We start from the raw sequence: 13639 nt of genomic DNA on the forward strand, positions 1-13639 counted from the left end.
TAGGTCTACGATGCTAATTTAGGAGTACGATACTAAATAATAAAATAAGTTACCGTAATTATACAATTATCTACGACACATAATGATATCAGTTATTTATTGCTAGTAGTATCATATATAATACAGTTTATTCAGCTTTCCAGCTGCCAAAAACAAAACTTTTTGTATTTTTCAGTTTTTTTTTAAATTTCAGTTTAAAAACTTTATCTCATATTGTGCTTTTATCAGTGATCTTGTTAAACGTTGTAGGAGACATGTTAAGACACGTATATTTAATACTGTTGTTCCAACTATTAACCTCACATTTTTTGCGTGTTTCTTTCATGATGCAATAAGACTTTATCACGTAATAAAACCTTTTCAGGTAAACTAACAGAGAAAGAGAACCAACTGAAGATAATCTCTAAAATGCTGAAACGTGTATAGATATAAGATAAATAAATTATTGTATCTTGATATAGGGGGCTAGTCTCACTTTTTCTTTGCAGATACAGAAGGAAGACTGTATCAAACAGATGATTATTAAACTCAAATGAAGTGGCTGTGGAAGGTAGCTACTACATTTATCATATACCGTGCTGATCTTTTCAGGTATCTACTACAGGTTACAGACGTCTGTGACAGCAATATGGCATTCAACGCAAGTGTGGACTCGCAGTTGACGCAACACATGCTGTTCGGATGGGTGGACCACCTGTCGTTTGCACTCATGCTGGGCCTTTCCGCAGCCATCGGTGTTTATTTTGGCGTGTTTGGTCGCTCCAAGAATACTGCACAAGTGGACTACCTGCACGGCGGAAAACGCATGAGGGTATTACCCGTCGCAGTGTCACAAGTATCTAGGTGAGAGATGTTACTGTGTATGAGAAATTTATCCCATCCTTTTATGCCCCGTCTTTCTGTTGGCAACTGCTGTCGTCACCGTTGAAGTCTTCCGGCAACTTCTTCAGTATCGTCTTCGGATCCAGACCAGAAAATTATAACAGTCAGCTGTTTGACGACGAAGCTGGTTCCTTATTTTCTGTTTACCACTAATCCTTAGATAAGCTTCCATTGTTCATGTTAATGGAACAAAACACGGGTTGTTCAGAAAATGTCGATACAAACTTCTAGGACCTGTAGAGGGAATGAGTAGCTAATATGAAACTTCCTCGTACGTAAAAACTGGGGGCCGGACCAGAACTCGAACTCGGGACCTTTCCCCGCCGTGGGCAAGTATTCTGCCGACTGAGCTACTCAAGCACGATTCACGACCCCTCCTCACAGCTTTAGTTCCGCCAGTACCTCGTCTCCTATCTTACAAACTGCACAGAAGCTCTCCTGCGAAACTTGCAGAACTAGCACTCCTGCAAGAAACGATATCGCTGAGACATGGCTTATGCTGGGAATGTAGGAGGAGGGCGTAGGTTACCATCAGTCAGAAAGACTTCCAACAGTTAGTAATATAATATTTATTACACATGAAGAAATACTCAAATGATGTTTTTTCTAGTGAAATGTCCAACATAATTAGACGTTGAAATTATCACAAATCCTCTAAAATACTGAAGTCCTGTCCTTGTTCCTCTGAGTGATGCCTACATAGGGTCCAGAGTTGGCCTACGATGTGTAAGGAGCCTAAGTCTCTGAGACGACGGACGAACACTGCAGCTTGTAGACTCGGGATACTGAAGGGATCTGTCCGCGTTAGATCAGGGCTACCGTGTTTAACGGGGCACCGACCAATCGCTATCCACAGACATGACGCCCATAGGTTGCCAGCTGCGACCTCTGTCGTACCTCGATATATTTCGTACTGACAGTCCATACATCTGCTGTGCCAGGAGTGTTCCGGGCGTGCCTTATCGAAAAAAAGGTTCAAATGTGTGTGAAGTCCTAAGGGACCAAACTGCTGAGCACATCAATCCGTAGACTTAGAATCTACTCAAACTAATTTGAACTAACTTATGCTAAGAACAACACATAGTGACCCATGCCCGAGGGAGGACTCGAACCTTTGGCGGTAGGGGCCACGCAATCCGTGACCTGGCGCCTCAAAAACAGCTGCCACTCCGCGTGGCGGCTTATCGACTGTGGTGCGGTACTCTCTGGGGTTGTCAGTACTGTCACCACTGATTAGCGATAGACCGGGGGACGTTTCTAGAATGCAGCGCGGTATATGTACATATTGAACTTCCTGGCAGATTAAAACTGTGTGCTGGACCGAGACTCGAACTCAAGAGCTTTGCCTTTCGCGGGCATATGCCCTACCGACTGAGCTACCCAAGCACGTCTCACGACACGTCATCGCAGCTTTCGTTCCGCCAGTACCTCGTCTCCTACCCTCTAAACTTCGAAGCAGCTCTCCTGCGAAACTTGGAAAACCGGTAGTCCTGTAAGAAAGGATATTGCAGAGACATGGCTTAGCAACAGCCTGAGGAATGGAGCCAGAACGAAACTTCCACTCCGCAGCGAAGTGTGTGCTGATACGCACTTATCATATCAGCACACACTCCGCTCCAGAGTGAAAATTTCACTAAGGACTACATAATATTCCGAGTAGCCTCTCATGTCCGGAAACGTACCGTTCCCCTTCTACGACGGTTTCATTTCGGATGTTTAACTCGTCCACTTCTGCTTGAGGAATTGAATTAGGTGAGGCGCAGTGTAGTTATATGGTAACAATTCGAAAGGAAACATAGCGAAAAATTAATTTATTACTGAAGCACATTTGTATTTGTTAATACTTAAACATTTCGTATTTATTTTATCCCATAACAAAAAAAAATCGATGATACTGTATGTATGTAACAGTACTGATGCATCACAACATCAGGTGACCGTCATTCTGTCTACCCTGTAGCATACCAAGACAAGCAACTCTTCCCTCAGCAGAAGTGGAAGCGTTATTCATTTTAATTAAAACGTGAACAGTACGTTTCCGGACATGCCTTCATGTTGAAAATATTATGTACTCATTCTCCCCTAAATGTCCTAAAAGTCTGTAACGGCAACTTCCGATCACCATCTATCATACAGGCTGTAAAATAAAACACTTTACTAGCACTACTCGTGATTCAGTGAGTACTTCCTCTTATTTTCAGTATTGGGATCATGTACAGATGTTGTTTCATTCTCTTTTTATAAAGCCATTGCTTCAAGATGACCTATTCACGAGGTGCACCTCACTTAGGACCTACAGAAGTGGAAGTATTATATATACAGGGTGTTACAAAAGTTACTGCCAAACTTTCAGGAGACATTCCTCACACACAAAGAAAGAAAATAAGTTATGTGGACATGTGTCCGGAAACGCTTACTTTCCATGTTAGAGCTCATTTTATTACTTCTCTTCAAACCACATTGATCATGGAATGGAAACACATAGCAACAGAAAGTACCAGCGTGACTTCAAACACTTTGTTACAGGAAATGTTCAAAATGTCCTCCGTTAGCGAGGATACATGCATCCACATTCGGTCGCATGGAATCCCTGTTGCACTGATGCAGCCCTGGAGAATGGCGTATTGTATCACAGCCGTCCACAATACGAGCACGAAGAGCCTCTACATTTGGTACCGGGGTTGCGTAGACAAGAGCTTTCAAATGCCCCCATAAATGAAAGTCAAGAGGGTTGAGGTCAGGAGAGCGTGGAGGCCATGGAATTGGTCCGCCTCTCATCGGTCACCGAATCTGTTGTTGAGAAGTGAAATGTGCAGGAGCTCCATCGTGCATGAACCACATGTTGGGTCGTACTTGTAAAGGCACATGTTCTGGCAGCCCAGGTAGAGTATCCCGTATGAAATCATGATAACGTGCTCCATTGAGCGTAGGTGGAAGAACATGGGGCCCAATCAAGACATCACCAACAATGCCTGCCCAAACGTTCACAGAAAATCTGTGTTGATGACGTGATTGCACAATTGCGTGCGGATTCTCGTCAGCCCACACATGTTGATTGTGAAAATTTACAATTTGATCACGTTTGAATGAAGCCTCATCCGTAAAGAGAACATTTGCTCTGAAATGAGGATTGACACATTGTTGGATGAACCATTCGCAGAAGTGTACCCGTGGAGGCCAATCAGCTGCTGATAGTGCCTGCACACGCTGTACATGGTACGGAAACAACTGGTTCTCCCGTAGCACTCTCCATACTGTGATGTGGTCAACGTTACCTTGTACAGCAGCAACTTCTCTGACGCTGACAATAGGGTTATCGTCAACTGCACGAAGAAATGCCTCGTCCATTGCAGGTGTCCTCCTCGTTCTAGGTCTTCCCCAGTCGCGAGTCATAGGCTGGAATATTCCGTACTCCCTAAGACGCCGATCAATTGCTTCGAACGTCTTCCTGTCGGGACACCTTCGTTCTGGAAATCTATCTGGATACAAACGTACCGCGCCACGAGTATTGCCCCGTGCTAATCCATACATCAAATGGGCATCTGCCAACTCCGCATTTGTAAACATTGCACTGACTGCAAAACCACGTTCGTGATGAACACTAACCTGTTGATGCTACGTACCTATGTGCTTGATGCTAGTACTGTAGAGCAATGAGTCGCATGTCAACACAACATTACCTTCCTTCTATTGGGCCAACTGGCGGTGAGTCGAGGAAGTACAGTACATACCGACGAAACTAAAATGAGCTCTAACATGGAAATTAAGCGTTTCCGGACACATGTCCACATAACATCTTTTCTTTATTTGTGTGTGAGGAATGTTTCCTGAAAGTTTGGCCTTAACCCTTTTGTAGCACCCTGTATATATTTTTTGTTAATATGTATTACGTATTTTTACTTTATGTTACATTTTGTATCCTTGAGTGCCTCTTCATTATACATGTATGTCTCACCTTATCTCCTAATTAATTATTAGTGTATGGGCCTGTAAACTTTGAAACTTAGCTTCTTATTGTGTGCATAACACACCGATACGTTGGACATCACTCTCACATTTATGATCTTTTTTCTTTCACGCATGTAAACCTGCGATTCACAGTCATATTTCTGGAATCACGCTGATGGGAGTGCCTGCAGAAGTATACCTATACGGCAGCGTCTACGGATGGATTTGCTTATCAGTCATCATTTTCGCACTCATCACCAACTACGTGTTCCTTCCTGTTTTCTTCGATTTGCAGCTCACATCAACTTATGAGGTGAATTCCAAAACAACTGTAGTCGTATCAGGATTTAATTTATAATTGGAAAAAATGAAAATAGCTATAAATAACCGGATCTTACCGTCTGTTGCCTTTACCGTCTGTAAATTACGCCTATGGTATTGTTGAAAGCAACTAGCATAAGCAACATACTTGCTCATTTGCTTTAGAATTCCATAGTACCCATACCAGTCACAACAAGAACCATATAAAGCGATGATGCAAGTACTTTTTGACAGTGCCTTGGTTAAAAATTATCAATTTTGTACTAGTTCGTGGTGACCTACATTAAGGTGGAACGCTATCTTAAGCTATTTAATTAATGTATCTTAATGATGTAATCAAGTACATATTTTGTAAAGAATGGGACTGAACATACGTCAGAGACTGCTTTTATTGTCCGTTGATTGTATGTCTTTGGTGAAAAGATTTTTAAAGTGTTAAAATTTTTATTACCATTATCACAGGCACCAGTATACAGCATTTATGAAAGCAGCTACAAGTGATTTAACGATAGAAACTGAGGAGTAAAACATTTTATCATGTTATAAAAATAACTGTAGAAAATTAGTAAGTTTCTTTGAAAAAGTAAATTGGATTTCGATTTAAATCGCCTATATCATTAGAACTTCTCAGGACCGCTTTGCCTAGCTGTGTTCTCTTGGACGTTCACTAAGTAATGAAACAATTAAATTTTCTCCGCCAACACCGTGGAATATTCCCGCTTCATGCCCTACAGTTCCATGAAGCTGCGAATGGTGGTGGCGCTATCTAAAGCCCTCAAAATGGCCTCTGTATAGGACGTGCGTTCCGAGCAGTGAGCTGTCATTGACTTTCTTTTGGCGGAAAAACGGAGCATCGCAGGTATTCATGAGCACTTGTTGTCAGTGAACTAAAGCCTGTGAGTCGTTGGGCGAGGCGTCTGCCATCATCGCAAGGTGGCTCAAACCTGTGCGATCTCCCGTGTGCCTGCCGGGTGCATACAGCTGTGACAATTGAATTATTTTAAAGTGCGGACACTCTCATTCGTGGTGATCGACGGCTCGGAATGAAACACGTCACTGCTCATCTGAACGTCTCTGTCGGTAGAGCTGACACTCGCCCACCAGTTGGGGACTCAAAAGGGTGTGTCCACTGGGTTGCTCGACGGCTAACAGAAGAATATAAAGAGCAACGAAGGGCCATCTCTTCTGCCAAATCGAAATAGACGCAAAATCTGGCGATATTTTACAGAAGCACGAAATTTAGAGCGGGCTTCGACGCGAGATCCTTATAACAGTTCCCACAACGAAACTTTGTCACGAAACCTGACAGAAAATCCAAAGAGATTCTGGTCGTATGTGAAGTATGTTAGCGGCTAAAAACAATCAATGCCTTCTCTGCGCGATAGCAATTGAGATACTACCGAAGACAGTGCTGCCAAAGCTGAGTTACTAAACACAGCCTTCTGAAATACCTTCACAAAACAAAAGTAAATATTCCAGAATCGGAATCGAGACCAGCTGCCAACATGAGTAACGCAGAAGTAAATATTCTGGGAATAGTGAAGCAACTTAAATCACTTAATAAAATCAATTCTTCTAGTCCAGACTGTATACCAGTTAGGTTCCTTTCGAAGTATGCTGATATATTAGCTCCATACTTAAGAATCATATAGAACCGTTCGCTCAGCCAAAGATCCGTACCCAAAGACTGGGTAAGAGTAATCCACTAAATTACAGGACCATATCATTAACGTCGATATGCAGTAGGATTTTGGAACATATATTGTGTTTGAAAATTATGAATTACGTCGATGAAAACGGTCTGTTGACACACAATCAACATGACTTTAGAAAACATCGTTCTTGTGAAACACAACTATCTCTTTACTAGCATGAAGTGCTCAGTGCTACTGATAAGGGATTTGAAATTGATTCCGTATTTCTGGATTTCCGCAAGGCTTTTCACAACATACGACACAAGCGGCTTGTAGTGAAAGTCCGTGATTATGGAATATCGTATCAGTTACGTGACTGGATTCTTGATTTCCCGTCACAGAGATCACAGTTCATAGTAATTGACGGAAAGCCGTCGATAAAAACGGAAGTGATTTGTGGCGTCCTCCAAGGTGGCATTACAGGCCCTTTGCTGTTCCTTATCTACATAAACCATACGGGAGACAATCTGGACAGCCGTTTTACGTTGTTTGCAGATGACGCTATCGTTTATCAACTAACCGTCAGAAGACCAAAACAAATTGCAAAACGATTTAGAAAAGATGTCTGTATGGTGCGAAAATTGGCAGTTGACCCTAAATAACGAAAGATGTGAGGTCATCCACATGGATGTTGAAAGAGATCCGTTAAACTTCGGCTACACGATAAATCAGTCAAACCTAAAGGCCGTAAATTCAACTAAATACCTAGCAATTAGAATTATGAATAACTTAAATGGGAAGGAACACATAGAAAATGTTGTGGGAAGCCTAACCAAAGACTGCGTTTTATTGGGAAGACACCTAGAAAATGTAACAGATCTACTAAGGAGACTGGCTACACTACGCTTGTCCGTCCTGTTTTAGAATACTGCTGCGTGGTGTGGGATCCTTACCAGATAGGGCTGACGGAGTACATCGAAAAAGTTCAAAGAAGGGCAGCACGTTTTGTATTATCGTGAAATATGGGAGAGAGTGTTACAGAAATGATACAGGATTTAGGCTGAACATCAATAAAAGAAAGGTGTTTTTCGATGCGACGGAATCTTCTCACGGTATTACAATCACCAACTTTCTCCTCTGAATGCGAAAGTATTTTGTTGATACTGACCTACATAGGAAGAAACTACCACCACGATAAAATAAGGGAAATCAGAGCTCGCACGGAAAGATATAGTTGTTCGTTCTTTCCGCGCGCTATGAGACTGGAATAATAGAGAATTGTGAAGGTTCGATAAATGTGATTTGCAAAGTATCTATGTCGATGTAGATGAATCGGAAACAACCGGCAATCAATGAAGTGGTGCAACACCACCTCTCCTCCGAAGAACAAAAAGAGCCCTCAGCCGTTAAAGTCACGGTGATGGTCCGCTAGGACACTGAAGGGACTATTCTCTTTGATGTCCTCCCTCATGGTGCAACGAACGCCTCCAATGTATATTGCGCTACCCTCGGGAAATTGAAGAAATGGCTTCAGCGTGGTCGTCGCCACAAAGATCCAAACGAACTTCTCCGTGACAACGCAAGGCCTTACACAACTCTGTTCACGCGAGAGGAGCCCACATAACTTCAATTGGCTGTTGTTCCTCATCCACCCTACAGCCAGGAGCTCGCACATTCCGTTTGATTGGCTCAATGAAGACTACACCCCGCTGGGAGCACTACATGAATGATGTGGAGGTCATGGATGCAGCAAGAAGTTAGCTCCGACGTCGAGCAGTACAGAGGTACCACTGAGTACGTTGAAGCCCTCCCAATATGGTTGCATTGAGGCCATGACACTGAACAGAGAGTATGTTGAAAAATAGGGTTTTGTAACAAAAATAGTGGGGAAGATAGCCAACATGCTTACAGTAAAAAAATCTATTGCATTACTTATCGAACGCCACGCAGCTAGCTAAATCACTGGTGCGCTCTGAGGCCTTTAATATCGCTTGTCATATGCCAGTTCTCTAAGTAGTGTCAGGCTGAGGTCATAACTCTAATCCAGAAACTCAACAGATAAGCAGTTACGCACCAGTATACGTAAAATATGTGGGTATAGTTTGCAGACACATGGGATTACTTTCCGTTTTTGGAATTGACTGTTCATAGGCACAAATTAAAAAAAATAAAATAAAAATTTAGAAGGTCGCAACAAATGAATCAGCAGTAACCCCCCGACACAGGTGGAACAAATGTTGAAAGAAAAGAAATTGAAAGTAGACGAATAATAACAGCAAACGCTTCCAATAGCAAGGCCCGACTTACAGAGGAACGTGTGCTTCTGTTGCAGTACTTGGAGCGCCGCTTCAGCCGTACGATTCGCTTATTTGCATCTGGATTCTTCACGCTCAATCTGGTGCTTCACATGCCTTTGTTCGTGTACATGCCTGCTATCGCACTAAGCCAAGGTTGGTTTTAACACTGAAGCTAACGACAATGTGTAGTAGTAAAACATCGATCTGCGTTGGCAAAAACACGTACAGCAACAGTTTATTTTAGAAAATGTAGCACTGTCTCAGCATAAAGCAGCTACCTTAAGTATGTTGTAACGTGTGAGATATATTTTGTTGCTCGGCAGACTAGTTTCTTGTTATATGAATAAAACAAGGTATTAAACGGCACAGTGAAATCACTTGTTACTATTGAACGCATACTGCGTGCATTTCAGACTAGACAGTAGTAGAACTGTCCACTGCCACTGCCATATTAATCGAATCTTGTTCTTTCACAGTGTCTGGGATCAGTGTCCACTGGATCACTCCTCTGGTATGCATCGTCTGCATTTTCTACACTATGCTGGTAAGTGAGTATCGCACGGTGACCTTAAGCCTTATACATTAGTAGTAAAACCTGACATTGTGGTGGAGAAGTCGGCGGTCTTGATGCAATTCATTAAAAAAATTAATGTAAAATCTTTTTACGCATGGACCGCAATTGTCAGTAAATAATTACAACACGTTGACTTGTTTCTGTTGTTTTCTATAACCATCTTGAGGTCGTTCAAACTATAAAAAGCAGTGCACAAACAATGAGAAACTTCGCCAGTAACCTTAGTCTTGCAGTGAAATGCATTTGTATTGTACGTAGCAGGATTATGACAAATATGCAGTTGAAAATGTCATTATGAGCGAGCCAGTTTGTATACCATAATCTCGCATGATGACGGGAATAAAGCAGGAACATTGCCAGTTAAATTAGTAAAACTTGCGTCACCTACCAGCGATTTTCAATCATGTAACGGTAAAACAATTTTCAAGCCTGGCTTACAAACTAATGCTCCTGCATGGCGTATAAAATAGTTAGCTTTATTAAATGTACACAAATCGAAGATTAAAAGTAATTTGCCACATATCCACCGTGCCTGACCAGGTAGTTCAAAAGCAAGTTGTAGAAAGCAACCGAAACCAATCACTGATAACTGCGGTCTAGGCATAAAAACTTTTTACATTAAGATATTCATTTTTAATTTAAAAAATATTAATAATGAATCGGCAATTATTATGTTTCACTGATTTTCAAAATGAATTTCGGGGATCGTGGAACTTCGTTCAGGAGTGTGAATTAGTGTGATCTACACTGTGATATCTATTTGTTTGCACCCTGTACAAATTTAATACCTAAACGAAGAATTTAAAAATAATCCAGTAACGCCTGTCATTAATCTTTCAAGTACTTGAAACAAATTATTGGAAGAGTAACAAGTAATTTCTGACCTGAGCATTGCAATGCAATATAGGATGATAAGTACAAATCGAAAACTGGTTATGACATATTATTAGGTCTCTAAATGTATACTGCAGTCAGATATTAAATTCCTGCAAATATTTTGAGAAATGAGGGTCACAAATGAAACGGACTTCGGATTACAAACTGTGTCTAACATTATCACCATGAATTTAAAACACTATACAGTTAGCGCTATTGGTATCTTGAGAGTCAGGGATGAGTAGCTCTTATAGCGTGTAAGTAATCAACTTGTTGTTAAATTGGGGAACCTACTTAAGTATAACCAATTGTAATTCGTTTCGAACACAACCAAACAGCTCGTGCGCTACTTCAGTTTCGCAAAGAGAGATTCAGTTGGCAACATTATACTAGCCTCAACGAATCTTGCCTTCATCGTACGACATTAGATCGCTCCTGATAAAATCGGCATTGTAGTACGGGTATGTTATGCACATTACAGCTTTAGTCTATTCTACATAATTTATGTCAATGTTTATATCACCAGTGCTGAACTACATTCCAAGTGGAACACATGTAGCAATAATTTGGAAAGTAAAAATTTTTCCCCTTAGTCCTACAAGCTTGGAATTTAATGGCGAAACAGCTATGAAAAGTGAGCTAAAAGCGTTGTTTACAAACAGCAAGTTTTATCGTGTTGTAACAACTTTACTACAATTTTAATATTACCACAATTTCAGTTAATATGTTCGCCATATACGTGTAGCAGTGTTGTTGTATAGTATCTGAATGTCTGAGAAAATATAATTGCGTAGGCCTCCGCGGCCAGAGTCAATCCACATAAAAGTTTTCTGGGTTTGATACCGCGTCATAATATAAAAACTATTGTTGCTGGAGAAAAACCAACGTTTCGGCCACGATTATTGTGGCATTCTTCTGGGTCTAATGGTGCGTTCTACCTATGCAGTGTCCTTTATATTTTGTTGTTAGTGCTCACTGCGCATGCCATTACGTCATAATTTTAAAAAGGTAGTTAGTTTCGTTGGTCACTTAAGGAAGAAGGAGAGGGAACTTTATTTTTAATAGGTTATTGCGGTGGAGGGAGAAGTTGACCTCTGTTGTCTATTGGCTCTTGTGTTATGTACCATGATTGGTGGTCACCATCGAATGAGAAGTCGGCTGCTGTTTACCAGCTGCTGGACGTTGGTCGCGCGGCGGCAGTTACTCGCCGATAGTGCTCGTGCCCCGTGTTGACAGTGCGGTGTGTTGAGCTCTGATTGTTGGTAGCCAAGATGGGGCAAGCCTGAGTCTATCCTCCCTGTTCATGTTCTTAGGGTGTTTAAGTATTTCGATAGCGTCACTGATTTTGCGTTTCGTCACAATTGGATGCTTGGCGTTATTAACATCTTGTAGTAACATCGGTAGAACATTACGTAGGAAATCAGCATACATTGCACCATTTAGATTGCAATCGATAAAATGGGCACCAATTATCGTTCCCCCCATAATACCGCACCATACATTAACCCGCCAAGATTAAGATGTTCCTCTTGTCGCAGCCATCGTGGATTTTGCGTTGCCCAATAGTGCATGTTATGCCTGTTTACGATACCGCTGTTGGTGAATGATGCTTCGCCGCTAAATAGAACGCGTGCAAAAAATCTGTCATCGTCCAGTAATTTCTCTTGTGCCCAGTGGCATAAATGTACACGACGTTCAAAGTCGTCGCCATGCAATTCCTGGTGCATAGAAATATAGTACAGGTGCAATCGATGTTGATGTAGCATTCTCAACACCAACGTTTTTGAGATTCCCGATTCTCGCGCAATTTGTCTGCTACTGATGTGCAGATTAGCCGCGGCAGCAGCTAAAACACCTACTTGGGCATCATCATTTGTTGCAGGTCGTAGTTGACGTTTCACATGTGGCTGAACACTTCCTGTTTCCTTAAATAACGTAACTATCCGTCGAACGGTCCGGACACTTGGATGATGTCGTCCAGGATACCGAGCAGAATACATAGCACACGCCAGTTGAGCATTTTAATCGCAACAGCCATACGTCAACACGATAGCGACATTTTCCGCAATTGGTTGGTTCAAATGGCTCTGAGCAGTATGGGACTCAACTGCTGTCGTCATAAGTCCCCTAGAACTTAGAACTACTTAAACCTAACTAACCTAAGGACATCACACACATCCATGCCCGAGGCAGGATTCGAACCTGCGACCGTAGCGGTCGTGCGGTTCCAGACTGTAGCGCCTTTAACCGCTCGGCCACTCCGGCCGACTCCGCAATTGATAAACGGTCCATTTTAACAGGGGTAGTGTATCACGAAGCAAATATCGGTCGCACTGGCGGAATGTAACGTGATACCACGTACTTATACGTTTGTGACTATTACAGCGCCATCCATCACAAAGCGATAAAAGTGGTCCAACTAAAACATTCATATTTATTTATGAATTACACGAATATGTAATTAAAAATGGGGGTTCCTGTTTAAACAACGCAGTTGATATCCGTTGGACCTATGGCAGCACCATCTAGCGGGCCAACCATAGCGCCATCTGGTTCCCCCTTCAAGCTAGACAAGTTCCGTTCTCTGTAGTTTTTTCGTTTGATGCTTGTCTCGTGAGATATTTGGCCAGTCGCTATCAATGGACCACCCTGTAGACACTTGAGAAGTGGTGTTTATCAATGTGTTAAAACGGACAAAACACTGAAGAATGATAACAGTGGTAGAAAGTGTGGAAAATTAGTGTGAAGTGTTTTCTCTTTCAAGTACTAAAATTGACTATACTCAGAATTGTACATCAATGAATCAAGTGTAGTTGATTGTAAAGTGGATTGTAAAATAGTATATATACCTTTCCTGTCAGAGAGAGAATTGGCAGGATAATATGAAATGTCTAATATTGTAACATAAAATGTGTCTTTATTCCAGGTATTAGAATATGTAACGATGATATTAAGTACGAAATGTAAAAAAGTAAATGTTTCTCCTACTGGAAAAGACTGATTTACATGTATTTTCGTTGTGGACAGTTGTAAGCAATTATGTCTGTCTTCCGAGCATTAATGCAAAGCAAATGCGTATTTGTTCCCATTAATGAAATAAAATTTGT

At 41.6% G+C, this 13639-nt stretch overlaps 1 protein-coding gene across 1 annotated transcript in view; it reads left to right on the forward strand.

Moving 5' to 3' along the window:
• The window catches only part of LOC124795295 (sodium-coupled monocarboxylate transporter 1-like), a 114373-nt gene that overhangs the window by 39344 nt on the left and 61390 nt on the right, over positions 1–13639 (forward strand). The window contains exons 2-5 of the mRNA XM_047259253.1: positions 605–843; positions 4984–5143; positions 9118–9235; positions 9559–9626. Coding sequence (XP_047115209.1) covers positions 629–843; positions 4984–5143; positions 9118–9235; positions 9559–9626 — 561 coding nt within the window. The 5' untranslated portion in view covers positions 605–628. The remainder of the gene's footprint in view (positions 1–604; positions 844–4983; positions 5144–9117; positions 9236–9558; positions 9627–13639) is intronic.

Source organism: Schistocerca piceifrons, chromosome 4 (assembly GCF_021461385.2).
Source record: "Schistocerca piceifrons isolate TAMUIC-IGC-003096 chromosome 4, iqSchPice1.1, whole genome shotgun sequence".
NCBI lineage: Eukaryota > Metazoa > Arthropoda > Insecta > Orthoptera > Acrididae > Schistocerca > Schistocerca piceifrons.